General features: G+C 51.8%; 10 protein-coding genes across 10 annotated transcripts; 6 read left to right on the top strand and 4 right to left on the bottom strand.

Moving 5' to 3' along the window:
• Positions 1 to 73: 73 nt before the first annotated feature.
• On the bottom strand, positions 74 to 1,996 carry COCCADRAFT_29610 (uncharacterized protein; the record flags this gene model as incomplete). Its single annotated transcript, XM_007718218.1, has 2 exons — positions 74 to 1,602; positions 1,657 to 1,996. The coding sequence occupies 2 exons, from the start codon at positions 1,994 to 1,996 to the stop codon at positions 74 to 76; spliced, it is 1,869 nt and encodes a 622-aa protein (XP_007716408.1).
• Positions 1,997 to 2,829: 833 nt separating this feature from the next.
• On the bottom strand, positions 2,830 to 4,774 carry COCCADRAFT_29609 (uncharacterized protein; the record flags this gene model as incomplete). The annotated part of the gene is made up of 2 exons (XM_007718217.1): positions 2,830 to 3,801; positions 3,860 to 4,774. The coding sequence occupies 2 exons, from the start codon at positions 4,772 to 4,774 to the stop codon at positions 2,830 to 2,832; spliced, it is 1,887 nt and encodes a 628-aa protein (XP_007716407.1).
• A 440-nt stretch (positions 4,775 to 5,214) lies between these two features.
• On the top strand, positions 5,215 to 6,762 carry COCCADRAFT_8481 (uncharacterized protein; the record flags this gene model as incomplete). Its single annotated transcript, XM_007718216.1, has 1 exon — positions 5,215 to 6,762. The coding sequence occupies one exon, from the start codon at positions 5,215 to 5,217 to the stop codon at positions 6,760 to 6,762; it is 1,548 nt and encodes a 515-aa protein (XP_007716406.1).
• A 1,829-nt stretch (positions 6,763 to 8,591) lies between these two features.
• Positions 8,592 to 11,873, top strand: COCCADRAFT_29607 (uncharacterized protein; the record flags this gene model as incomplete). The annotated part of the gene is made up of 4 exons (XM_007718215.1): positions 8,592 to 8,925; positions 8,979 to 9,096; positions 9,143 to 9,579; positions 9,625 to 11,873. The coding sequence occupies 4 exons, from the start codon at positions 8,592 to 8,594 to the stop codon at positions 11,871 to 11,873; spliced, it is 3,138 nt and encodes a 1,045-aa protein (XP_007716405.1).
• Positions 11,874 to 12,487: 614 nt separating this feature from the next.
• COCCADRAFT_40315 (uncharacterized protein) lies at positions 12,488 to 12,961 on the bottom strand (the record flags this gene model as incomplete). The annotated part of the gene is made up of 1 exon (XM_007718214.1): positions 12,488 to 12,961. The coding sequence occupies one exon, from the start codon at positions 12,959 to 12,961 to the stop codon at positions 12,488 to 12,490; it is 474 nt and encodes a 157-aa protein (XP_007716404.1).
• Positions 12,962 to 13,995: 1,034 nt separating this feature from the next.
• On the top strand, positions 13,996 to 15,416 carry COCCADRAFT_8479 (uncharacterized protein; the record flags this gene model as incomplete). The annotated part of the gene is made up of 3 exons (XM_007718213.1): positions 13,996 to 14,005; positions 14,065 to 15,161; positions 15,240 to 15,416. The coding sequence occupies 3 exons, from the start codon at positions 13,996 to 13,998 to the stop codon at positions 15,414 to 15,416; spliced, it is 1,284 nt and encodes a 427-aa protein (XP_007716403.1).
• Positions 15,417 to 16,679: 1,263 nt separating this feature from the next.
• Positions 16,680 to 18,290, bottom strand: COCCADRAFT_40313 (uncharacterized protein; the record flags this gene model as incomplete). Its single annotated transcript, XM_007718212.1, has 1 exon — positions 16,680 to 18,290. The coding sequence occupies one exon, from the start codon at positions 18,288 to 18,290 to the stop codon at positions 16,680 to 16,682; it is 1,611 nt and encodes a 536-aa protein (XP_007716402.1).
• A 483-nt stretch (positions 18,291 to 18,773) lies between these two features.
• Positions 18,774 to 20,199, top strand: COCCADRAFT_40312 (uncharacterized protein; the record flags this gene model as incomplete). Its single annotated transcript, XM_007718211.1, has 3 exons — positions 18,774 to 18,802; positions 19,140 to 19,571; positions 19,623 to 20,199. 3 exons carry the CDS (start codon positions 18,774 to 18,776, stop codon positions 20,197 to 20,199), a joined length of 1,038 nt encoding a protein of 345 aa, XP_007716401.1.
• Positions 20,200 to 20,956: 757 nt separating this feature from the next.
• On the top strand, positions 20,957 to 22,097 carry COCCADRAFT_8476 (uncharacterized protein; the record flags this gene model as incomplete). Its single annotated transcript, XM_007718210.1, has 2 exons — positions 20,957 to 21,225; positions 21,308 to 22,097. 2 exons carry the CDS (start codon positions 20,957 to 20,959, stop codon positions 22,095 to 22,097), a joined length of 1,059 nt encoding a protein of 352 aa, XP_007716400.1.
• Positions 22,098 to 22,902: 805 nt separating this feature from the next.
• COCCADRAFT_106920 (uncharacterized protein) lies at positions 22,903 to 24,018 on the top strand (the record flags this gene model as incomplete). The annotated part of the gene is made up of 2 exons (XM_007718209.1): positions 22,903 to 23,610; positions 23,656 to 24,018. The coding sequence occupies 2 exons, from the start codon at positions 22,903 to 22,905 to the stop codon at positions 24,016 to 24,018; spliced, it is 1,071 nt and encodes a 356-aa protein (XP_007716399.1).
• Between the last annotated feature and the right edge of the window lie 3,216 nt (positions 24,019 to 27,234).

Below are 27,234 nucleotides of genomic sequence, written 5' to 3'. Positions count from 1 at the left end.
GCTATCCAGGTCTCAAACTATACAAAAGAGCGACCAGACCATCGTCACCATATACACTAAGACATCTGCGCGTCTATGCCGCAGCTGCAACAGCCTGGGCCGTAGCCTTGCGCTCATGCTCGAGCACAGCTTCGAGCACACCAGTCGCGCCCTGGCCGGCCTTCATCTCGCGGATGACATCAACGAGGCCAAGCTGCTCGTCTGTCCAGAGAGGAGCTTCCTCAGCCTTGCCGGCTTCGCCGACGCCAATGAAGCCGCCCTCGGCAGCCCACTCGCTGGTGCGCTTGATTCCAAGCTCTGTCCATACGGCGTCAACAGCCTCGACCAGGTGCTCCCGGTACTCGCGGACATGGCCGGGCGTGGGCGTGATACGAAGGCGCTCCTGGCCGACTGGAACAGTAGGGTAGTTGATCGCCTGCACGTAGATGCCCCAATCCTCGAGAAGCATGTCCGATGCCTTTCTGGCAATTTCGGCGTTACCAACAAGTACGGGCACAATGTGGCTAGGGTTCGGGATGACGGGAATGTCCTTCGCATTCAATGCATCCTTAACTGCCCGAGTGTGCAGTTGCTGCAGGCGCCTGTCGCCCTGGTAGTTGGCCTGGTACTCAATAGCAGTCTGAGCACCGGCCATGGTCGCGGGTGGCAGCGAGGTAGTGAAGATGAAGCCGGGAGCGAGCGACCTAATCGTGTCAACCAGCTTAGAAGAACCTGCGATATAGCCGCCAACGGTGCCATATGCCTTTCCGAGCGTGCCAGTGATAATGTCCACGCGATCTTGAATAGTGCCTTGGGGTCGGCCTGCCTTGTGCGCCTCGTAATCCAGATGCTCAGCAACGCCAGCGCCGTGTGGTCCGTACATGCCTACAGCATGGACTTCATCCAAAAAGGTGATGGCGCCGTACTTTTCTGCAAGATCGCAGATTTCCTCAATAGGACCAATGGATCCGCACATGCTGTATACACTTTCAAATGCAATGATCTTGGGGTACTCTGCAGGAATTGACTGCAGTTTTGCTTCAAGATCTGCGACATCGTTGTGCTTAAACACCATCTTCTTTGCGCCAGAGTGGCGAATGCCCTGAATCATGGAAGCGTGGTTCAGGCTGTCCGAGAGAATGACGCAATTGGGCAATTTACTACCCAAAGTTGCCAATGTCGCATCGTTGGCTACATAGCATGAAGAAAAGACAAGCGCAGCCTCCTTGGAGTGCAGCTTTGCAATTGTGTTCTCCAGCGCTACGGCGTGCTTGTTATGGCCCGAAATGTTCCTAGTGCCTCCAGCACCCGCTCCATATGTGTCGAGCGTTTCATGCATAGTCTTGAGCACATGTGGGTTGCGGCCCATGCCCAGGTAGTCGTTGGAGCACCACACCGTCACCTTGTCCTCGGCCGATTCCTTGTGCGCACGAGGAAACTCCTTGGCCAGACGGTTAATGTTGTTGAAGTATCGGTACGACTTGTCCTTGTGCTTCTTCTCAAGCTCATTCTGGTAGAAGCCTTCGTAGTCGAAATTGGAGCCCTTGGAAGCAGCAGGGGCAGCAAAGTTAGAAGGCTTGCTAACAGCGGGTTCGAGGGGTGCGTGGGGGAACGGAGCCAGGCCTGTGCTGCGTTAGCTTGTTGATGTCATGTATTCGCTCTTGCAAATATTCATACCCTTCTGGCCTCTCAGGTTCTCAAGATCGATAGCCTGAGCCTCCTTGGACGCCGTCGTATGAAGTCTTGCCCGGTTCACGCGCGAGTGGTAAGCACGCACACCGCCGAAAGCGCCGGCTAGTGCACTGTTGCCATTGCGGGCAGTCTGCACAGCAAGCGCTTTGCCCATGATGGGGCAACGGCGAGCGAGCACCTGGAGATTTGACATGCTGCCGGCGCCAGGCGACACTTCATGGCGAGCAGCGGCGGCCGTGGTGGTGGAGAGGGAGCGCAGCGTGGCGGGTGACGTCTTGTGAAGGAACGGACACATGGACTTTGACTGGCGCAAAAGAGCCTCCATGGTGGTTGGTTGCGCGAGGCGTTAATCTGCGAGAGTATGCGATGAGGGTTTGTATATATGTATTTTGGTGCTGAAGTCAGGGTTGGAGAGAAGAGTGGGAAAGAGCGGGAGGACTTGTTCTGAAAATGTGTCAATCCCGAAAGTTGAGTTACATGCGGTAATAGCGCGGAGCCAGGGAATGCCGGTCATCCACATCAATTGAACCAACCGTGATTGGTCCGTCGTGTTAGGATTCCGGACCCGGGGTTAATAAGCGTCACTATGAGGGTACAGTTTATATTACCGGCCTTGTTATTCTGTGAGAATGTACGCATGAGGGGTCCCGGGCCTGGCCCATGGCTTCCGTTACCGAAACCCCCGCCCGTATCTTGTCAGATTCTTTCGCCAGCGGCTCCACGTAAAAGTTCCAGACGAGCTCATCTGAGTAAACGTGGGACCCTGTACCTCGGTGAACATCTATATGAAAACGTGCAGACCACGTGATTAGCGTCCCCACGTCTCGGACCCCGACTCTATCTCAACTCTGCAGAAGTATGGACCCCATTCTTACGTGAGCAGCAAACTTTGGTCGCGTTCTACATACATGCTAGTATGTAAATACTACCTATCAGCTTGCAGATGGCCATGAACTCTGCTGAGCTAAGCGTGTGGGAAGTGCGAAGTCGGCTAGCAGCTAGTAACACTGCCGAGATGCGCCGCGTGTGGTGCGATATTCACCGCATCGGCATCGTATATGCCTGCCGAGGCCTAGATGCCCTCCGATGACATACCACACCGGACATCAAAAGACACTAGACCACTAGACAGCATGCTAGTCAGTCAACTGCATGTCCTCAGTCGTCGTCCGATATCTCAATGATCTCTGCCTGTGACGGTTGGTCAGGGTGCTGGAGAGCTTGTTCGCTAAAGGTCGTTTCCATAATTCTACAAAGGTAGTCGTAGAAGGTAGATGCTCCAGCAGATCCGTCTGATAAACAGGACTTGAGCTCTTCGAGTTCTGCCGTAGATGCGTTTGGTCCATCAAAATAGTTCCTACAGAACCACCACGACAGAAATATGTTGGTAAAGCGGGTAATCTTGGCCATGTCTCGAGGGAGTACGCCCTGCAGTTTCGATTCTCCTCTCCATAACATGTCAATGCACGCCGCGATTTCTCTTAGTAAACAGGTCTTGTCAATGAGCTGGACACGGATGCGAACCGACTCGCGACCGCTGCCATTCATTTCAAAAATGGTTTTGGAAACGATACGCTTGCGATCAAGGTGCTCAGTTAAGTCTTTCCATTTCCAGCGGCGTACCGAATTGATCGAAGCGTTTTCGGGGTCATCTCCATATCTTCGGAGAATAGGTGTGTGCCGAGGGTCATTGGGATGAAGAGGGCGATGGTACTTGTTGACTATTGGCTCTATGCTCTGAGTAATGGCCAATTCAGGTGATGGCGACTGCCTGTGGCGGCTCGAGGAATTCCCAGCAATATCACGAAGGATGAAGTCCGGTGTTAATGTCCGCCTCTGGTGGCTCAATAAATTCCCAGCACTGTCAGCCACATCTTGAAGAGGCTTCTCCACGGTTGATACCGCCTCTCCTATTTCCGAAGGTTCGGGCGACGTATCCAGATTGATAATCTCGGTGGCTGCAATAGCCTGGGGCCTTGGTAACGATGCTATGCTAATATCGTCGGCTGAGGCTGCAAGCTCGTCATCGCTATCGACCGGCTCCAGTTCGTATATCTCCCTTAGCCAACCGGCCAGCTCCATTGCTTGGATCGTAGTCTCAAGATTGCGACATTGCGTGCGTACTTCATTCTAGATGGTAGCTTAATGTCAGTCTACCTTCAGTCATGTAACAAGAACATCCACTTACGGGGTTGCTTCCAGCAGCATTAACAATCTCATCGCACAGTTTGTTGAGTCTATTCGAAAAGTATGCATGATCTTCTTCGTACTTTTGCACAAGATTTTTTCGCTGTCCCGAGGCTTCTGCTTCATCCCACATGGCGTGGACATCGTAGTCGACTTCTTCGCCGCGGGGAACGCCTGCATTTGGTTTCCAGGATTTGCTGTAGGCATCGATGCACTCGTTAATGATATTGACGATTTGCTCAGGAGGGAGCTTGTTTCGACCTGATGGTACCTCTACCTCGTCAGGTTCTTGCGGATCGTCTATTTCTTCATCTTCTTCATCTGTGCCGATAGATTCATCGTCCTGTTGAATGTTGGCAACTGCAAAATCGATCACTTCGTCGTCTTCAGCTGTATTTTGCCATCTCAGAAGATGGTCAAACTCGTTTGACGTATCATGTGTCTGCATTTGCGTTTGCAGCGTTTGGCGCACTGGCCCGGCTGGGATGATCTCAGCTCTGCTTCGTTTTGGTTCAGTCCCCCGTTGATTGGACGCTACCTGTGGGCTTCGAATGATTTGTGCAATTGGCGAAGTATTTGGGGCGTTGTTATTGAGCGGAACTTCACTCGTATTGGTCGCGTGCTGGATATGGTAGCCACGTGAATCTCGTCGAAGCAGTTCTATCACTGCGTGTAGAGCAAACCGCTGACTTATACGAGATATGTTCAATTTGTTTGTAATTACTACTTCATGCATTGCAAAAGAAGTAAGTAGCGTCTTTCCTGTCATGTTCTGCGCTCGCAACCCTATCTCAAGAGTCGAGCTATCCGGAATGTTATCGACTGAATGCCCTGCATTAATGAATAGTGTGGGTGAGTGACATAGGCTGGCAACTAGTTCATCTACACTCCATAGCCAGGGATCATTGGTGGACATGTTGATTGCTTGAGAACACGTATAGGCGTCGAGGTACTGCTGAGACTGAGGCAAAAGACATGAGGGTACTAGCGTGGCGTGTGCCCAATGCTGTGAACCGCGCCGTTTGCTCGCCACGGACCCGGGCACACGCGGTCATGTGACAGCGCGAGGAGGGGTAAGTGCATACATTGCAAGCGGCGCAATGAGAACACAGGGAAGGAATACTCAAAGGGCAAGAGAATTAAACGCCCAGTACCACACATAAACATTGCTAGAACAAGGCGTCGGTCACCGATCGAGTGATGTAAGCAAAAGTGAGTCGGTTCGCGACCGTAAGTAGCGGGGCAGATGAGACCATCGCTTTTAGCGCCGACTGCATTTGTAAGTTTCCAAAGAGGTACTTTTCTCCAGCAATTCATCCAACCTCTTTCCACAACAATCCAATCGTACCAGCAGCCATGGCCTCTATAGCGAGTGCAGAGTACCCGCCAAAGCTATCTCAGGAGGAGGAGCAGTACCTGCTGGAGAATCTCAAGGACTGGTCTATAGCGCATGGTCTAGCGGTGCGTCCCGCGCCCTCGTTCGTCAATCCTTCGCAGGACCCGGCAGGTGTATTGGCAAGCACAGCTCCGGTCACCTTGTTCCCCAGCCTCTTCCCACGCTCTTGTTTCGAGCAGGGTCTCGCCATACAAAAGGCGTACAACGAGTTGTACTCGGCAATCGCAAGGGACGAACCATGGTTGAAGAGCATTGTGGAGCAGCTTTTGGATGTAGACGACTTTGTTGCAAAGCTATGGCATACCCATCTCGAGGTCAAAAAGGAAGGATACGTACAAGACCTCTCGTTGGGGCTTTTCCGCTCAGATTACATGGTACACCAAGATTTGTCACAACCTAAATCTCCGCCAGGATTGAAGCAGGTAGAGTTTAACACCATCGCATCATCATTTGGTGGTCTCTCGAGCCAGGTGTCGGCGTTGCACAAGTATCTACTCACTATTGATGCTTACCCGAAATCGGCACTCTCAACCATCAAAAAGGAGGCTCTACAACTGAGCAAATCTGCCTCTTCGCTAGCAAAAGGTCTCGCTGCGGCGCACAAGGCATATGGAGCATCGCGCACTGGCCGACCTCTCTGTGTTTTGTTCGCTGTGCAGGACCCTGAAAGAAACGTCTTTGACCAGAGGCATCTCGAATATGCTTTGCTAGAAGAAAACGGCGTCCGATCATTTCGCTTGCCGTTTAGCCAAACCTTGACTCATACGAAGCTTGACTCGGATCGCACATTAGTCTATACGCCACCAAATTCACCAGCGACATCGTACGAAGTGACGACTGTCTACTTCCGAGCAGGGTATTCGCCAGATGATTACCCAAAAGATGAGGACTGGGTAGCGCGCCTTCATCTTGAAAAGAGCCGTGCAATCAAATGTCCCAGCATCTTGACCCACCTTGCTGGGTGCAAAAAAGTGCAGCAGGTGCTCGCAACACCACACTCGCAACATCTCAAGCGCTTCCTTCCCGATGCTCAGGTCGCTGCGCGCGTGCTAGAGACGTTTGCGCCCATCTATCCACTAGACAACAGCGAGGCTGGTAATGAAGCACGGAAACTTGCTACAGACGCGTCGACGGCCGTCAAGTATGTGTTGAAGCCCCAACGGGAGGGAGGCGGGAATAACGTTTACCGGAAAGCCATCCCGCCGTTCTTGGCAAATCTCCCCGAGAGCCATTGGCCAGCGTACATTTTGATGGAAATGATTGAGCCGCCTCCGCTGGAAAATGCCATTCTGCGAAACGGAGAGCTACAGAGGGGCGGTGTTATTTGCGAGCTGGGCGTTTACGGCGCGTGTCTTTGGAGAGATGGCAATGGAGGCGACAACAAGGGCGAGATACTAGAGAACTTTGGAGCCGGTTATCTTCTCCGCACAAAGGGCGACCAGAGCGAGGAGGGTGGGGTGGCTGCAGGTTTCGGAGCAGTAGATAGCTGCTGCTTAGTGGACGAGTGATGGGCAGTATACTGGTACCGAGGACGCAGATGTATTGGAGCACGCGGGGAAACGGTAGTGGAATAGCGTGAACCGCACATCAGTTTGGAAAATGACCAACAGGAAAAAAAAATGTATTGTGCAGATGATGCAGAGCTATCCCAAGGCCACTGGCGTGATCTGGCAAAAAAAAAACATCTTCGCATATCCTCATGGCGATGTATGATTGAAGGTGGTGAATGTGGGTGCCCATCATGTAACGTCATGTCGTGAGTGCGCCTCAGGCCTGCAAGGCTTTTGCCTGTATCGGCAATCTTAAAAAGGCCCACCCGGGTTTCGGGGGTGAGGGCACCTGCGCTAGGTGACATGTCTTTTACTCTACACAGTCAGATCAAGATCAGATTTTGAGATCAACGTCGTACTCGGGAGCGATTTTGACATTTGACAATCGATGAGAATGGGAGGGGGATCGGCCATGGTGGGTGAGCAAGGGCGCTGGGGCGCTGGTGGGCTGGCATCGGGATGGCGGAGGTCAGAATTGTCAAAAAGAGCTGTCAGTGCAGTTGGCGAAACCCGTGACAAGCAGGCTGACAGGCGACAGCTGGATTCGCTACGTCAAACATGAGTGCACGGCCACGTGTGGTATGCCAAAAAGGTAGAACTGGATCTTCGGCGGCTCGCACGGCTCATGGTAGATCAAGTATTGGCGCCTTTCGCTTGTGGGATTGGCCCGGCCCGAAGTTCTGGTCACATCTTCTGCTTTCGGGCGACGCGAGCAATTTGACGGCGCAGCGAGGAAGATGCTTCATATACAGTATACGCTGACGGTATGTTGAGACTGTGAGGCTTTTGCGGTGGGACTACGGAGGTTACACGTCGACGTTTTATGTGAGGAGGGGACCCCCCCTCCCTCCTTTGGTGGATGTGCTTCATGCAACGAGCCGCAGGCTTATGCAGGCCGCGTAGCGCAACCTTAGTGCTCCAATATGGCGGAAGAGCAGCCCTAGGAATAAGCACTCCTCTTCGCCTCGCGAAGCACTCCTCTTGGCCAGCTTCTGAGGCGTCGGAGAGCATCCTAGCCTTGATGCCCTCGTGAAAAACAAGTTCGACATGGTATCCTCTGTTTGCATCTCGACGGAAGGTAATGAGCCGACTGTCTGGGACTAACTGCTGCCGCATCAGGAAAACCGGATGAAACGCCATTTTCTTTTTTTGCGCCTAGCAGAGGCGTGGCTGGCTTCTTGAGCCCGTTAGAATGACTGGTGGCTGGCGTACCAATAATAAAATGAAGAATTTCGAGGACCAAACCACTCCACTTGCAGTATGGGTCGTTGAGACGACCCACGCCATCCCGACGCCGCCAGCCAGGTAGCTCAGCATCATCCATATTGCATTCATGCGGCCACGCCAGCTAAGCCCCTCGCTTCCTGGAACTTATGGAGGGAGCGTCGATCCCGTCAGAGGATCTCATTCCGAGCCATAGCTTTTATCGCCCGGTATGCACCGTGCAGCACCGATTGCCAGTTTACTGCACTTCTTTCTGCAGCTCTTGCGCACCCCTCCTTCATAGGCTTGTATGCCAACCACACTCTTTTTTTCAGCCACTCACTTGCACTACTATAGTAATTAGTATCCGCTCTTTGAAACACTTTGTACCGACCATAGCATTCATTCCTTGCCCATCAGTGCGCGCGTCGCCATTGTCGACAGACATATCCAAGGCCACGCCTTTTCCCGTTTGAGTATTCTCGCGGAAGTCATTTGTTGCCTTCTTCAGGCAAGGTAATTGTAATCTTTCTATGGCAGTTGTTCGTCGCTACTAGGGCACGTCATCTCTGTGTACCGCCACCATGCGCTTTTCTTACCGCTTTCTTTTAATATGTCTTGCGCTGCTGGTCTGTCTTCAATCAACAGCTGCAGCTCCTCATGCTGCCGTGCGCCGGCAAGATGATAATTCTTCAGAAGACTCGACCCCTTCTACAACACGAGACAGCGCTTCTCGACAAGCCTCAATTACATCGACGCCTGAACCTACCCCTTCTGCAAGAGCATCTTCACGGATCGAGTCCAATGGCGCGTCATCTACCGTACCTTCTTCTGCGAGGCCTTCAGCTTCAGCAACCACCCAAACCGAGGTTCCCTCAACAGCTTCTTCTGATGAGCCTGCACCTTCTAGTCCTGCCGGTGAGTCCAATCGTTGCATAAGTCAGAGTGTCGAAACTAACGACCGGTCCTAGTCAACAAGGAGAGCCCGCTACCCATTTACCCCAAGCTCACCCCAGCAATGGGAATCACTGGAGTGATTTTACTAGTATCTGGGTTAGTATATGGTATCATAGGAATCAAGAAGAAAATGTGAGTTCGAGGCAGTGCCTAACAGAGTCAAACTAACAGACATCAGGGTGTATGTCTTCGGATCTGCAGCTTACCTGTCTGCGCTCGCCGTCACAGTTCTTATAATTTACTTGATGAATCCACCGGTCTCAGATGCGATCCAGGGCGCTTTCTTCGTAGCAGCCTTCTTCACAGGCATCATCTTCGGCGTACTCTCACTGGTCTTTGTGGATATGACTGAGGGCTTTGGCTGCCTGCTCGGCGGTTTCTGCCTTAGCATGTGGTTCCTCAGTCTCAAGGATGGTGGCTTGATCAGCTCGAGCACAGGTCGGGCCATCTTCATCGGCTGCATGGCTGCTGCTGGCTGGTCACTATCTTTTAGCCGTTACACTCGCAATTACGGCCTTATTGCATCAATCGCATTCTCAGGCGCAACCGCGTCGGTTCTTGGAATAGACTGTTTGGCAGGCGCTGGATGGAAAGAGTTTTGGCTCTATCTCTGGGGTATGTGCAGGTTCCATGCCTTGTGAGCGTCACTAACATGTGCAGCTCTCAACGACTCCACATTTCCTTTGGACACCAACACGTATCCCGTGACTAAGAACATGAAGGCTGAACTAGCCGGTGTCATCATCATAGCTGTGGCTGGAATTATTTCTCAATTGCGGGTCTGGAAAATGATTCAAGAGCATCGTGCAAAGGACGCTGCGCAGCAACTTGAGAGGCAGCAGGACCTGGCTCGTGAAGAAGAAGAACGAGGCCGTAAGATTGAGGATGAGTTTCAGAAAGAACGCGCTCAATGGGAAGCGGCTTACGGCGAAAAGAACTTGCCTGATTCCAGCCCTCGATCATCCGTCACAAGTCCCAAAAAGTCCACCAGCTTAGATGCAAAGGAAGTCGACAGCAGCGAAAATCTTATTCCAGCTGCTATAATGAACAAGGCACCAGGAGGCACAGTCACCGTCGGTGTTCTCAACGATGACGAAATCCAAGCAATTGACGCGAAAGGCAACCCTGTAGTCGAGACCCGCGAAGTTGCGACTCCTGGAGTTGATGGCGAGAAGACATTGCCAGGTACTCCAGAGGAAACATCACAACCGCAAATGGTCGAAAAGGAAGGCCGAACTTCGCTAACAGTATCCCCACCACCTGCTGTCGTACCGCTTCCGTTCAAGGTGCCCACAGAAGAAGATGTGCACAGCAACGACGACAACTCGTCTGTCTCTGCTATTCCTGAAACTGAAACTGATATGACGGAGCGCCCAACTGTGAGCAAACGCATCTCTGACGTCTCGGCAATGAGGCAACGCATCTCTCGCGACCTGGCAGCTTCTCAAGAGGCAGTGTTTGTAACTCAGGATGTGAACGACGACCGTGCTTCGTCTGTTGCTGCAACTCTGGACGACGACAACGACCAGCTATCCGTACGCGAGCTTTCTCCTGTACAATCACCTATTGGAACAGAACACAACCCCTTTGTCGATGCTGGTCATGCAACAAAAGCCAGTGGTGACATGCATACCACCGAGGAGTCTACTACCGGCAACGAAACGACAAAGATGGACATTACAAAGGAGCATGACAGTCAGTCTTCGGCTGGTGCACGGCAATCTCTCACTCCTAGCACCGACTCAAAGCAGTCAGGTGCGGCAAACGCTGGAGTGAGGAGGGATACAGCCGTATTTAGTTCCAAGACAAGTAGTGCGGACCAACAGTCCAAGGGAACACAGTCCGATGCACCTTCTCTCAGCTCGCATACCGAGCCAGAGACGCGACGTGTCAGTGTGCTGCGGGAGGGTGCCTTGCCAGAGACCATGTCAAAAGTAGCTCTATCGTATCGGACCAACGAATGGGCGAAGCACCTTGAGGCAGCTGAGAAGCCGGATTACGAGGACATTTTCCGGCCTTCGTCGCCAGGAATGATGCTGCCAAATGGAACCGAAGAGAAGCCAGCGCCCGTCAGCGAGGAGCTAGCAGCACCGCTCAAGCGCAACTCGAGGCGGGTGTCGAACGGCAGCCGGATGCAACGCAACAGCAGCAGTGGATTTGACCGAAACAGTTTGGCTTTGTCGCAGGAATCGCTTGTTGATCCACGGATCTACACGCGGTCTCCACCTGCAGCAGTTCTTTCGCGGGCCAGCTCGAAATCTAGGCCTAATGTTCTTGCCCCACTACCGACCAATACGTTGATGAGCAAAAGAGAAACCCTCCTTAAGAGCCGAGCGTCTGCTCTGGTGAAGCGAAATTCTTCTGGTGGGCACTTGCTTTTGAGTCGTGGCGAGGACCAAGTTGAGGGGGAGGGTGAGGAAGAAGAGGGAGGTGGAGAAGAAATGACGTTGGCACAGCGTCGCCAAATGCTGAAGCGCCAGTCATCAACACCCCAGCTCCCCTTTGAGGCACCCCTGACATCGCCTCGCCGGGCACCACCGTCAGCGTCGCAAAAGTGGCAGAACAAAGACTGGGCGGGTAAAGGGGCACCACCAGGCTTCGACTCGCATCAGCCACAGCGTACAAACAGCGCTCAGTCGAATTCCAAGCGCGAGCAATTGTATGCTGGATGGCGCGACTCGATACGCGATGCGGCGCCTGCACAAACGTCGACAACGTACATCATCGAGCAGCAGCGTGCAGCGCTGCTGTTTGAGCGGCGGCAAAAGGAGCTGGAGAAGCAGCAACGCGAGATGGTGCAGCAGCAGCGAGCAAGCCAGATGGACAGCATGATGCGCAGTGGGCACATGCTGGATGCACACCGTGAAGCGATGAGGAAGATGCAGGCGAGTGCCAACCGCCATGCGTAGGTGTTGAGATTGATGACGTCGACATGTTTTTTTAACCTGTATTTATGTCGTATTTAGATTTACGTGAGCCGCTGGGCATGTCATGGGAAAGTCTGCATGAACATGGATGAATGGAGAAGGAGCGATGGGTGCAAAAGCTTATGGGTGGTGGAACTATGTCTGGGTAGTTCCTGCCATGTTAAGTAGTTGTAGCAGTTGCAGTAGTGCAGTAGCAGCAGCAGCAGCAGTAGTAGTAGTAGTAGTAGTAGTAGTAGTAGTAGTAGTAGTTATCGGTAATACTGAACTCTACACACAAGCCCAGACCAAGACCTACCGATGAATAGATAGATACTACATTAGTGGTGAAGGAGAGTCAGTGGGTGCAGGCGCCATCATGACTCTGACGCGCGTATAGAATGAGAATGTACGCGTGAGGCTGTACATATACTCTGCAAAGAGACATGGCATGTCGAGAGAGTAAGCGGTGGCGGCGGCCAAGCGGCAGCGTCAGAGTATATGTCGCCGTACTGCGACTGCGACGATGAGTGCATAGAATAAAGTGAGGCTTAAAGCGGAGGGTGGAGGGCGCTATGCCGTCGCCACGTGTGCCGCGAGTCGAGTGCGGATGCGGATGGCTAGGCACACGTCCCGGTGACGGTGGTGCGAAAAAAGCCTGTCAAATCCTTCTTCCCCTTGACACGCACATGCACACACATTACACATGCGCACACCCAGCTACGCCGTCCGACGCCGTTGACGTGTGGTGCAGGTGTGAAGACGGGGCTTTTTTCTTTTGGTGCGTGGTTGTGGGTTGTGGGTAGTGGGTAGTGGGTAGTAGGGAGACAAAGCATGTGTAGGGAGGGAGATGGAATGGAAAAAAAGGGGTGGGGGCACCGATGATTTGCCCGGCAACAAGGCGGATCGGCGAAGCGAGGGCGGAGAAGCTTTGAGGGCGATGCTGATGCTGATGATGAAAGCGATAAATGCGCATTGTGGGGCGTACGTAGGCGTTGATGCCTCGGGAGGAGGGTGAGTAATGTGCAGATATAGTGAGTAGGAGTAGGAGTAGGAGTAGGAGTAGTACATGCAGGTACGAGGTACGTAGACATGTATCAGAGGTGTGATGTGACTGAGCATGGGGCTGGGCACATACACACACACCTACATGTGTACTACCCAAGTAAGTCGACACGCACAGGATCGCCCGGTCAAGGCACGCCGATAGTGTTTGTGCTAACAAGGGTGGGAGGACTGTATGCAGGCAAGCATGCGGTGGTTGTTGTCCCGAGGCTGGTACAAGTACTTGGGTAAGTGGGCGTATATGTGCGGATCTAAGCATGTCCGCTTTGCACACGCAGTACATATGGCAATGGATGGATGGCGGGATGCATCGAGCCGCGTGGGCGGAGGAGTGAATGACGGGCGTAATGCAGGCACAGTCGTCGATGCTGCAGGGGTTACCCGTCCATGCCCGCCTGCGTCCACGCCCGTCGACGCCCAGGGCTGACGGCTGTGCGCACATGCTCGCACCCACAGGCTCACTCTGCTCTGCTCTCTGCCCTCCAGCATGCACACGAGCCACATGCCCATCCAAGTCTTGCGCCGCCGAACATGGCCACGCTGACTGGGGGGGTCTGTCGTATTTCATCTACTTACAAGACAAGGCGGCGCCCCTCCCCCCTCGCTGCAGACGCTACACGCTGCTGCTACTCTCCCCTCCCTCGTCCTCTTATTGCCGTGACCGAGGCCTGGTGTGGATGCAGGGCCAAAGTTTATACCGTCGGGTTTCGTGAGACGTCCTGCTGGCTCTAAACAGCTGCATACATACCCACTACCACGCCCTTTTCTCCCTCGACCTTCCTCGCCTCGTTCCTCCACTCATACCTCTTGCTTGCTCCCTTGCTCGCCATCTTTCTTCTCCACCCACTGCCGCCGCCGTCGCTATCAGTCCCCGTGACGTCCCCTCCTCGACCCGCACCTTGCTGGCACATCTCCACCGCTGTCCGGCCTTTTCACTCGTCCCATTCGCCCGCCGTTGCCCTTGGTCTCGTCTGCGACATTCGCCTACCCCTCTTTGTTCTCCCTCTCATTCGCTGCTGCTCGCTGGTGTCCGTCACGCTGCAGGCCGCATGCAGGCGAGAGCATGGACCACAGTGACTTGGGGCCCCTAAGGAACCGCTACTCATCACCGCCATCACCACGCCATCCACAGTCACGACGACGACTCCACGCTCGCCCCCCGTTGCTTACCCGCCGCCTCCTGCGTCGCCAGTGCCTGCCCGCTGGTCGCTAACAAACCGCATCTTCAACATCAACCTGCGCTCCTTCTACCAGGGCCCCCCGCGCCTGCCTGCCGCCCGCCTCTGGAACCCAGTTAATTCTTCTCCGCGCGCCCTCCAAATACACAACCCGCCCCCAGCCCCAGCTCCACCCCAAATCCCAATACCCCCGCCCGACGACTATTACCCCAATCTACCTATCCAAACAGACGCCCCTGTTGCCCCCGACGACGTCCGCGACGAGTATCCGCTTCTGACGCTCCCCCAGCAGCGTCTTAGCCGTCAGAGTCCCGTGCCAAGCTCCCTCGCCGTCGAACGGTCCACGGGTGACAACAGCATCTCCGCCAGCGCTCGCACCAGCATCGGTCTGCCTCGCCATCCACCTCGAAGCCTGCAGTCGCCCAGCTCCGCAATGCCGCAAGAGCTTGTCGCCGCCCAGCATGCCGACAAGGACGTAGAGGCTGGACATGCTCATCAATCGGGCCTGTCGCGCGCCTCGCTGCCCGGCTCCCGACGCTCCTCAATGGGTTCCAGACCATCAGCTTCTGCTGCCGACGATGATGATGAAGAAGAAGAAGAAGACGGCGATGCCGCCTCCGAGTTTCCCTGGGGACCTTCGCACCCCTGCTTCCCTCATCCCAATCCCCATGTCCCACTCGATTCGGAACTATACAGTACGACGCGTATCATCCGCATTAAGCGTGATTGGATGGTTAAAGGCGACCTCGCCCCGACCTTTGCCAACTTGTATCCCGAGATTCTGGATCCCCTCGTCACCGAGGACGATTTTCGCATACTGATCAAGAAGATCAACGATGATCTCACCGAGGCCTTTGACCCATTTACCCTCCGCGCTTGTCTCGACACTGTCATGGGCGTTGCTACCTTATGGCTATGGGAGGATGCTGGCTTCACAGGTGTCAAGAAAAAGCTGGCTCAACTCGAGAGATGGATAGAAGACTGGAATCACAATGTTGGCGCAAAAGAAGCCGTCAAAATTATCCCACTAAGGCGGACCGGCTACCTCACAGTATGCATGCACCCCCGCCCAAAAAGCAAAAAAAAAACACTTAAACGAGGTCAACTTTAACTAACTCTCTGCTCGCAGCTTGACATACAAATCCCAGATCCTCACCTCGGCCCTGATACTGGCTCCCGGCCTCAGACCCAAGACGATGGCCACCATATCGACTCACCACAACAGACCGATCCATATCCACCATATCCCATCACACCTACACTGCAGGTGAACTCACAACCAGCGACAATCGGAGCCAACACCTAAGCCTCGAATTGCACGCAGTTACGAAACAAGGTGAAGCATTAAACAAAAAGGCAGCAATGACTTGGAATTTTAGCGGCATGCGAACCGGAGTTTACAGGGTCTGGACTGCGGGCTTCTTTTGTTTTTGTCCTTTTTCGTCTTACAAAACCGAGCGAGCGCATCATGACATATGCCTGTTGCTTTTTTTCTTCTCCATCTTATCCCACTAGACCATTTGGCGGCGACGCAAAAAGATTATAATGTTTGTTCATTTCAGCCTCTCTTATCGGTTCCTGTATCTTTTTTTTCTTTTCTATTCCCTTTTCCTATTCTTAGATCCTGTGTTCGTGCCGTAAGTATTTATTATTGTTTTTTTCTTTGTGGTTGTACCTCCGATACCCAAACTTGCATAGCTGCCGCTGGTGTTGCTGCTGCTACTGCCGACTGTCGCTTTTGTAGATCTGCGCATGTCTCTTTTTTGCCCACCCCTTTTTTTTATCCGTTTACCCTGTGTGTAAACATGGCTTCATGTAATAGACTCTACGGCATACGTCTTCTTGTCATTGGCATCCATTCCAAGTCATGTATCCGGGACATAATTCATTTCTACATGCCCTTTTAATTAAGGAGGCATGGCTTGCATGTATACAATGCGCCGCATGACTGTATTGTTGGTCTTATTTGCTTTGTCAGCTCCATGTCCTCATACCTTCCCGCCTACATCCCACTAAAATCCCGATGATTATTTCTCTATTTCAAATATCTTCACGTGTAAAACTTGGTTTTTCTCAGTGTAACATGTCGCTCACTACCCACCAAGCTAAACGTAACCCACTATCCACACTCGTCCCTTTTTCCTTATTTCTTTTCCAACATTCGAAACAGAATGACTCGGTGGTGGGGGGAAGCGCCGAATTCTTCGCCTCAGGCTTGCGTCTGAGGCTAGTGCTTCAGACTAGTGGCATTACCGTTGTCCGTCTTGGTACACATACTTTAGCCTTATCATCTTTTTACGCTTACCGCCCCTTTTTGAACCCTTTCCGGTCCCTAGACGGATTATTTGGGTTACAGTACTATGTTGTGCTGACTAATTGGGTTGTTTGAAAGGGCTGTGCTCTAGACGCTTGTTTACTTCCAGAGAGACAGAGTCATGATGCGAGAATGACTTGACAAAAGTATTACGTCTAGCCAAAGGTACTGTCTATAGGAGAGAGATGAAGAGGATGGAAGAGTGGACTCAACTGCTCATTCCGTCTTATCCAGGAACACCCTGACAAGCCAAACTCACAAAGTCAGACCGCTCCTCCACCACGTCTCCCCAGCATGCCAACGAATTACCTGGCCACTCCAGCACCACCATCCATCGTGCTTGTCAGGACCCAGACCCACGCCGCGGAGAATCGAAACTGGCACAGGCTCAAAGAGCCATATGCCGCCTCTTGCAAAGTCATTGCACAGCAGATGAGCAGTATGGTAGAACCATACATGGACATATACGAACGTCCAAGTTTTATTCAGCCACCCAGGTAACCCCTGTCCTATGCCTGCCGCACGCGCAAGCTGCGTGAGCCAAGTTTCTACAAAGATAGCACCAGCCTGGAGCAAGAAGAACGCCATGGGACCCTGTAGAGGCTGCGTGTCGCCCGCACAAGTCACACTCCCACTCGCATGCACGACGCCACTTAGGAAGAACGCAATCAGCAACTGCAGCAGCTTGGCCGCCTTAGTCTTCCTATCCAACCGCAGCACTTCACATAGCTTGCGGCTGGGCTCTTGAAACGCAAAGCGGAACGTCTGATGCCACCAGTTGCCCCACCAGCCGGCGATGCCGTGGTCAAGCACGACACTGTAAGGCGCCCATGTATCCGGGTACATCCATGGTTCCGCGCGAGCGCCGAGTAGCGAGGGTGACAGGACGCCGCTGAAGAAGAGGGGCGCAAGAGCGAAGACGCATTGCAGGGCGAATTTGATGCCGAGCATTGAGAGCAACATGCGGTATGCGTGAGTCATGTGTGGCGAGCTGGTGATTAATGAGGGCAAGTAGGATGGCGGGTCGTCATCGATGTAGCCCCAAAAGTAACGGTCGTGCATCATAGTCGTTTTGATGATGTCAAGGGCTAGGTAGCCCGTTGCCAGTGTGCGGAAGTTGCTGCGAAGGAGCTCTCCGCGTGTCGCGTACTGCTTCACCTGGCCCGCGTGCGTCTTGAACGAGTGCTTGGGCACAATGTCGCCTGAGTTGCGGTGAAGCTGGGTCTGAATCGCTTTTGGGGGTGGAGGCACGGCCGAGATGCGCCAGTTCCAGCCCATGCCGCGAAAGTTGTACAGGATGTCATTGACCCAGTCTAGTCGCTCCAGCATCGGGCTGAGGGGGAAGGGCTGCCACGCGAATTCGCCGTGACGATCCTTTGGGCCGGTTGAGCTGTTGACGACGTCGTCTCGGGCCGTCTTGTGATCGTCTGTCTCTTTTGCTTCAGAAGATCCATTGACATGACTACGTTTGCTCGATCCAAAGACACCCCTGGTTCTCTCGATCCTCATAAAGTCTGTCTGGGCATCGTTGCATACGAGTATCGCGAATACCCATATCGTCATCCACGAGTTGATCAATCCGTTAATCAGTGCTGGTGCCAGCCCTCTCATCATCGTGTATCTGATCTTGTACACTGCACACACGAGCATCCATGCGAACGCCAAGAACCGGCATCTCTTCAACCACGGCCGGTTCTGATGCGGAATCAAAAGGTAGATGGTGACCAGTAGCATGTCGATACATGCCCATGGAAACACGACTGGTTGATATTCTCCAGATGCAATGGCCTTGTCGTACTGCGCGTAGTGGTACTTTATTACATTGTGGTATGAGTCGGGCCACGAACCGGGAGGCCCGAATGGCATCTTTGAAATGGAAGAAACGATAACAGTAAGCTGAAGCGTTGAGAAAGAGAAGAGAAAAAAACAAGAATACAATGCTGTGGATTCAGCGGATGCTGACGAAATAAGCGTGGCGAATGTAGACTGCTGTTTTCCAGTCTGCAAAGGGTCCAGTTGGTAGAGGAATGAAAAAAAACGTGGCGAACTATGAGCCTAGCTATTGGTACTAGCCCTTCTGCACCGTATTTGGCGTATTTTTGCTCATTTGCTGGTTGCACCCTTTGTACATGACGCACTGCATCTTGCAGTTGCTGGAGAGAAAAGATTTGCGCTAAACCTAAACAAGCCATGGCTCGCGGCATGAGCGCTGGCTGCAACACCAAACCTTTCCCATCGTGACTTTGCCGGACTACAGCCGCCACACAAAAGTACAGCGACATAGTTACCCCCTCACCCTAGTCCTTCTCTCTCTAGCCTGAGCGCACAAACCGAGAAAAGGTCGCCAAGATGGTGAACATTACAGAGAAGATCAAAGAGTGGGACAAGACCCCCTCCAAGTTTTTTTGATGTGGCTCTTGAGCTAACGCTTTCCCCCCCACCAGGATTGAGGAGGAGATGCGGAGGACGCAGAGTGAGTTTTTTGCGATGCGCACTACCGGAAATAGGAAATTGAATGCTGACTTTTGTGTGCATAGAAAATAAGGCTACAGGTATGGCGATTGCCCCTCGTTATGCATGTTTTCACACCCGCGTACAATTCAGTGTCACGTGCTGACATGGACGCACAGAATATCATCTTGGTCTACTCAAAGGGCAAGGCACCAGCGAAATTCACAGACAAGAAGATGGGATTTATTAACAGTTTTTGTATAGAAAACTCGCTCGTCTCCGCGCACAACTGCTGGAGCCCGCAGCGGGCGCAGGTAGTGGCGGCGGAAGTGGTTTCGATGTGTCGAAATCAGGTGATGCGCGTATAGCCCTTGTTGGATTCCCGTCGGTGGGAAAGTCGACGTTTCTGTCGAGAATCACAAAGACCAAGTCTGAAGCTGCGTCTTACGCTTTCACTACGCTCACGGCCATTCCTGGTGTGCTCGAGTATGGTGGTGCGGAAATCCAGGTCCTGGATCTGCCGGGTATCATTGAGGGCGCTGCCGAAGGAAAGGGGCGCGGAAGACAGGTCATTAGTGCGGCTAAGACGAGTGACCTAATCTGCATGGTTCTTGATGCTACCAAGAAGGCGGAGCAGAGGCGGTTGCTCGAGGCCGAATTGGAGGCCGTAGGGATCCGGTTGAACCGATCGCCACCGTAAGTTTGGGTTATGAAGGCGCGGTGTGAAGAAAGCTAACGACATGGCAGCAACATTTACCTCAAGCCTAAAAAGGCTGGTGGTATGAAGATTAGTTTCCAGGTTCCGCCAAAGTATATCGACGAGAAGATGGTGTACAACATTCTCAAGGACTACAAGATGCTCAACTGCGAAGTCCTAGTGCGCGACGAGAATGTCACTGTCGATGACTTCATCGACACAATCATGAAGGACCATCGCAAGTATATCAAGTGTTTGTATGTGTACAACAAGATTGACAGCATTGGCCTGCCGCACTTGGACGAACTAGCACGCGAGCCAAACACGGTAGTCATGAGCTGCGAACTGGACCTGGGCATTCAAGACGTGGTGGATAGGTGTTGGGAAGAGTTGAGGCTGATCCGAATCTACACCAAGAGAAAGGGATGCGAGCCGGATTTCTCAGAGGCATTGATTGTGCGCCAAGGAAGCACAATTGAGGATGTTTGCGACCAGGTGCACCGGACGCTCAAGGAGACGTTCAAGCACGCATTGGTGTGGGGAGCGAGCGCCCGACATGTGCCACAAAAGGTGGGCTTGGGCCACGTTGTGGCTGATGAGGATGTAGTGAGCATTGTGGCGAAGTAGATAGATGTGCATAGCGGGTCCATTGCGTTGACCCAATGTGTTCGCGCAAAGAAATGTATTCTACACCTACAGTGCAAGTATTGAATTATGCACGCATCATACAATGTGCTCTGCTGAATGATTGTTTCTCGCCGATGACGACCGCCCACCAGCCACGGCGGTCTAGACGGCGGCACGCGTGTTGTTTATAAGTTTTGAGCGCCATGGTGGCGTGTCGGCGGGCGTTGAGGCATCCGAGCATGCTCCGAGGATCGGATGAGAAGATCTGATAAGGGCAATGCCGCGCTGCCCCTGGTCAGCCCATTCTCGGCTTCAACGGATGTTTCATTTCCGCCCTGCGAGATTGTGATGCGAGATCACGTGAGAGCACTCTAAAGAGGCAGCTGGCAGCCCTGATTGGCAGGCCTAGTGGGCGGTTGTGTGATTTGCAAGCAGTCAAGATGGAACCCTGGCAGCCCAGGGCCGCTTTGCCTTGAGCCGAAAAAGTCGTCGCTGCGACCCGTTTATTATTGCTACGCCCGCGCAGCCTTGGAATCGGCCATCCTGCGCGTACATTTGCCTTTTCTACCCTCTTCCCCCATTGCTTTTTTTGTCCTGTTCTTGTCATCCCGATATCTGGCCTGCTTTCAACCAACTTTGATCCCTTGTTTTTCGTCGTGCGCAGCCCGCTTCCATTAGACCCAACGGCGAATCGCACTTCTCCGGTACCTGACTATCCTCCCACTAAGGGACTGCCCACGTCACACCTACATCAGCCATGGACGTTGTCCTCGAGGTGGCAGACACCTTCATCTTCGACCCCCTCTATGCCAAACTTCTACCTGCCTATCCAGCTGCCGTAATCGCCAATGCAACTCTCTCCAGCATTCGTGAGGAGCCTACTGCCTACGCCCGCCCGCACGCGACTTGGCAGTATGAGCCCGCCACCCAGTTCTTCTCCACGACGCCATCCAAGTATGCCTACATGAGTCAATGGGCCCGCGACGACTGGCGGCGGCAGGCGCTGTCCTTGTACCTAATTACATGGTATGTTTTTTTCTCTCTCTACCTCACCCATATATCCCAGTATCAACATGTACATACCCTTGCTCACACTCCAATCTTACAGGCTCTTCGGTGTCCTAGTCTACTACATCTTCGCAAGCGCCTCCTACTTCTTCATCTTCGACAAGAGCACCTTCAACCACCCGCGATACCTTAAGAACCAGATTAAGCTTGAGATGAAACAGGCCAACATTGCCTTTCCCATCATGGCAATCTTCACCGTGCCCTTTTTCCTTGCAGAGGTCCGTGGGTACTCGAAGCTATACGATACGGTCGACCAGGGTCCGGGATTGTGGTACAACTACTTGCAATTTCCATTTTTCCTCTTCTTCACCGACTCGCTTATCTACTGGATTCACCGCTATCTCCACCACCCTCTCATTTACAAGCACATCCACAAGCCACACCACAAGTGGATCATGCCAACTCCCTATGCCTCGCACGCTTTCCACCCATTGGACGGCTATGCCCAGGGTCTGCCCTACCACATCTTCCCATTCCTGTTCCCGCTGTCCAAGTTTGCCTATGTCCTCCTATTTGTTACCGTCAACATCTGGACTGTCTTGATTCATGACGGCGAGTATGCGCACAACTCGGCCATTATCAATGGAGCTGCCTGTCACACCATGCACCACCTGTACTTCAACTACAACTACGGACAGTTTACCACTCTCTGGGATCGTCTGGGTGGAAGCTACAGGAAGCCCAACGACGAGCTCTTCCAGAAAGAACTCAAAATGTGCCAGAGCGAGTGGAAGAAGCAGGCCGAAGCTGTCGACAAGATGGTCCTGGAAGTCGAGGGTGGCAGCGACGACCGCACGTATTCATCCGACGAGCCCAAAAAAGTTCGCTAGCCGCAAAGATGGAGAGAAGACAATTGGCACGTTGGCAAAGAATTTAGAAATGTCGTTACGAATGAGATTATGGGGGGTGCCAAGGTCTAGTAGGCGATTCAGGCCACTACGTCATCGGCGATGCACTGGGGGCATTTTTTTCGCTTGTACATTAGCATTCTTCGCCCTCGCTGTTACATCGGAAATTTTGGGTATAACGGTCTCGCTCGGGGTAGCGGGATTGACTTGTAATATGGTGGGGAATCGGCAAAGATTGTCTTGTCAAGACCAAATAATTGTAATGAGATTAGCACCTAATTGACCGCCCACGACTCGAACACACTTTTGACTGGACGACGATGACCTGAAACCGGCTCGGACCATTTTTTCAGGCAACGTGGGAAATGGCCCTACTCCGGCCCGCCTTGGGGATTGGAGGAAAGATACGCGTCTGCTGATCTTGGCCGATGCGCAACTTTCCTAATAGTATAAACACACCGCATAGTAGTTTCCCCTTGAATGATGTGGCAGGGACTGATTGGGATAGGATTAAGTCACACCGAGTAGTTTCGGAATCCGGATTTAGATGATCGTCGGAATGCAACATTCTGGAAAAAAGTTAGAATCTCACCTCATCGGCAAGTCTCGTGGCCTATAGTGTCTTGACCGCTCTTAAATTGCCTCATTTGGCGCTCTACTTTCCACAATTACATATAAGGCTGATCATCCACCAACACCACATACCTATTTAAATACATAACCACCATATTCCACATAGTCGCCACACACACATACAGATACACACACATACGCCCTACCACCCACGATGTTGACCACACCCGACCTCCCTATTTCGATAGTGTGCGTGCACGCCGAGGGCGAAATCGGCGACGTTATTATCAGCGGAATACCAGACCCAATGCACTGCAACACCATGTACGAAAAGCTGGTGCACTTTGAGTCGAAAGCCGACCATTATCGACAACTACTCATGCAAGAGCCGCGAGGGCGCGTCTCGCAATGTATGAACCTGCTGCTCACACCGTGCCACCCAGAAGCCGACGCAGGCTTCCTCACCCTCGAGAGCGATGAATACGCAACCATGAGCGGCAGCAACACAATCTGTGTCACGACGGTACTACTCGAGACTGGCCGTATCGCTATGAAGGAGCCAGAGACCAAAGTCGTACTCGACACAGCAGCGGGGCTTGTGCGCGTCCGCGCCCGCTGCGCCGGCGGCAAGTGCCTCAGCGTGGAATTCGATAACGTCCCTTCATTTGTCTACGAACTCGACGTGCCCGTCTGCGTACCCGGCATAGGCGAAATCTCCGTCGACGTAGCCTGGGGCGGCATGCACTACGCCATTGTATCCGCCGACGCCGTCGGCCTGAGCATCTCGCACCAGCACGGGGCGGATCTAATTCGCATTGGCGAGGCCATCCGCAAGAGCGTGCAAGACATTTACGAGCCGGTGCATCCGCTCAACAACGGGATCCGCGGCGTATCAACGATGCAGTTTACAGAGCCTGTCCATGTCGAGCTTGTTTCATCATCATCATCATCACCCTCGCCCGACGAGCTCCCCGCCAAAGTCAAGACCGCCACAAACACGGTCGTCGTGTCGCCTGGCCGCCTCGATCGCAGCCCTTGCGGCACCGGTACCTCGGCGCGCATGGCCGTCTTGCATGCACGCGGTCAATTGGCCGTGGGCGAAACTTTTACCCACAAGAGTATCATCGGCACTAAGTTCCAGTGCAGCATCGTCGGTACCACAAAGGTTGGCCGCTACGACGCTATCTTACCCCGCGTCAGGGGCCGCGCCTGGATCTCGGGTTACAGACAGGTCGTCGTGGATGAGGAGGATCCGTTTCCCCTAGGCTTCAGAGTCGGAGATATGTGGGGGCCTGAATGCGGTAATGCTGGTATGGCCGTCGACAGCTGAAAAAGTTTTTGCTCGAACGAAGAGCCTTTTGGGTGAGGTATATGTGTGGTTTGTGTGTCTACTATATGTGGTTTGTACAAGAGTTTTGTGTGTGTGTATATGGCTTATGACTTGATAGAAGGGGGGGGGGGGCGGCTTCGTCTTTTTTTTGTTTTTCTCCAAGAGCTGGTCTCTTTTGGGAGGCTATCTTTTTTGATACTTTCTGGGGTGTTTTGGTGTTTTGATGAGAGAGAGACAGAGGCATATACTAGCAATAGTAACGTTGTGTTTTTTTTTGGGGGGGGGGGGAGCAGGATAGAGAAGATTAGATTACGTAGATTCATAGCAAGCAATTGTTGTATAACATTGATTGTGTGTGTGTGTGTTGTGTGTGTATGTGTTCTTTGGAGTGACTTTCCTGTCTTTTGCTGAATTTACAATATTTCCAAACATAAGTTTTATCCAAAACCCCGCTTGATTAGCTAGCAGGAATAAACCAAACTGCATGACATACCCGCTAAGTAAATTCCCCCCTTGTCAGGGCAAAAAACCAGCGCTTACGTCGGGACCCCCTTCCCCCCCTTTCGTGTTCTAAACTTTAATTTTCTCATCTCACGGAACGGGGAAGATTCCAATTGCTTGCATGGAAAACCACGTTCTGTGTGGATTGTTCGGTTTTTTTAACCGAAAACCTTATTTTTTTTCCCATGCACATAGCCCCTCCCATCGGATATATGATAACGGGTTATCCACGATTTTAAGGCTTACGTTGGACGTTGGGGTCCGGGGGGGTAGCGGTCGATTTACTTACCTTAATAGGGAAATCGGCTCGACGGATTGGACATTGCCGTCTTTTTTTTTGGTACGGATATAGGTAATGATCGTTTTTGGCTTAGTGAATGAGGATTTCATGTTGGGAAAAGAGTTGTTCTGCCTACATTGGTATATCCGCCATGCGTGTCTACGCTTCCGTGTATATTATTTGTGTGTACCGCGCAAGCCGATTTTTCGACACCGTGGAAAGGGTTTTTAAGTTTGAGTGCGGAAGAAGCTTTCTTGGAATTTTTTCTCCTTGATTGACTACTGCAAAACCAATTTCCGGGCCAGCCGTGTATTTGGTTGCTTGAGATGGCCCGTATCAGTCAATATACACAATTGCTCATGATTGAATTTTTTTTACTAACCCTACTTTCTCTGCACTCTCTTTGTTTCAGGCCATGTCATTAAGAAAGCTAGCCTATAAGGCAGTTATCTGTCTATCAGAACTGCTTTGTTGTACATGTTGGCCTGATTTGATACACAATTAATCTTGACTAGCATCACTGGGAATAATTTTTATAGATCCTTTTATCACACAATATATTGCAACTTCAACTGTTGTTTATGTTTGGCGTCTAATATATGAAATTGTTTTCCGAGAAAAAAAAGACAAGTCCTATAAGTTTTACGCAATACGATAAAAGGGGAATTACGCAAATTATTTAAGTCGTTGCTTGGAACTGTGAAGCTAGATTTGTAAGATCGGTGTTTATCTTTTTGGATTTCGTGTGGACCGAGATATTTGTTTCCAGTAGCTCATGAAAATTCGATGTGATTACGAAGTGAAGTGATTAGAGTATATTATGATTATATGTAGTTAACTATATCGAAACATGAGATATTCTCGGTGCTAAGTCTAGAATGGAGATTCCCAACATGTCAATTATGAATTTTCAGTGATATTGCTCAATGTTAGGGATCAGCGTAATGGAATCAAGATGATCGCAATTCAAAATAGTACTTTTGTGCTTTGGAATTTTGATGTCACGAAAATTGCGGAATATGAGTGGGCTCTGTTCAAAGGCAGGATATTGTTGATGTAAATCTCTGAGCCGAAGCTCCGAGGTTTCTTTTCAGGCTTCTCATTGGAATTCTTTTACTTTGACTGCAAAGTAATTTTTTGATACTCGATTCTGGCAGGTTGGGATGTGGCCTGCTATTCTTTTCTGAGATGATTAATCTAATACGCTATACAGCAAACATTTAAAACCAAGTCAAGTAACAAGTCATCAGAGAGAGCTCATTGAAGGCAGGGTACAACTTGTACGGTAGCACTGTATGCATGGTTAGAAAACGCAGTGAAGTGATATGTTGGAATAAGAACGTATCACTGAAAAACTACTTGGACAACTAAACGTCGCATGTTCTACATGGATGATTTCTGAATTACAAAGGAACCTAGCAGCACTCTGAATCACGTATACCCATCTACATACAGACGAGACCAACATATTCAGCTTTCAATCACCCGAGGCACATTCCTCGAAACCCCTCACCTCACCTCAACAACAAGCCACCTTCATCGTATCGACGATATTCTCTAAATTTCCCGTTTACAATATACATACATCCGCCCGCTCCCCGTCAATCCTCAAACGCCATAACAGCCTCAATTCCCCCCAAACCCTCCAAAAAGCAGCCATTACAAAACCCGCAATCCAACGCCAAACCCCTCCCATTCCCCGGATTCTCATTTCGAAGTAACATTCTACGCAGGGAACATGAAAAAAACAACCCGAGAAAAAAAAAGAATCAGTCGATGCACCCACGCAATCCCCTTCTTCACAGCAAACAAGGAACCCTTCTCTGATCCAAAAAAATCCCGCCCCCAAACCCCACGACAAAAACGACAAAAAAGAACCCCCACATTCCGAATCGAACGTTCGATGCAGCGACACACAGCGCAGACTAAGAATCCTTCACCTCCTCATCGTCTGGTCTCTCTACCCCCATGTAGCACATGAAACCCCCCATTCTGCAGTCGCAATCCAAAGCGGTCTAAATAAGGTACTTTCCGCATACCCTTTCTTTCTATGACCCCCCGATTCGCACACACACACGCATCATACGCCCTGCCATCTTTCCGATTGGAGACAAATGCAGACATACGATGCGTTGTGGGGCGGGGCGCGGCCGATTGCGATCGAAACCACGGGTATTTATTGAGGGAAGCAAAGGGTGGAGACATGCAAAGGGGAGGGGGAGAAAAATAACTGGTCACTATATGTATGTATGTATGTATGTATGTTGTATGCAGGATTAGCTACAAGGGGGAGAGAGGCGGAAACGGTAGAAGTATACAAGGGAAGGGGAGGGGGTAGGTGACAAGGACCGGCATCCTCTTCCCTATACCCGCCCGCCCGAAATGTAGGGTAAGAAAGAGAAATCCCCCACTTTTTTTTCTTTCTTTCCTTTCCT

The sequence above is a fragment of the Bipolaris zeicola genome, assembly GCF_000523435.1.
Source record: "Bipolaris zeicola 26-R-13 unplaced genomic scaffold scaffold_219, whole genome shotgun sequence".
Classification (NCBI taxonomy): domain Eukaryota; kingdom Fungi; phylum Ascomycota; class Dothideomycetes; order Pleosporales; family Pleosporaceae; genus Bipolaris; species Bipolaris zeicola.
Note: the sequence above shows the minus strand (reverse complement) of the source record. Positions and strands in the feature narration are given on the sequence as shown.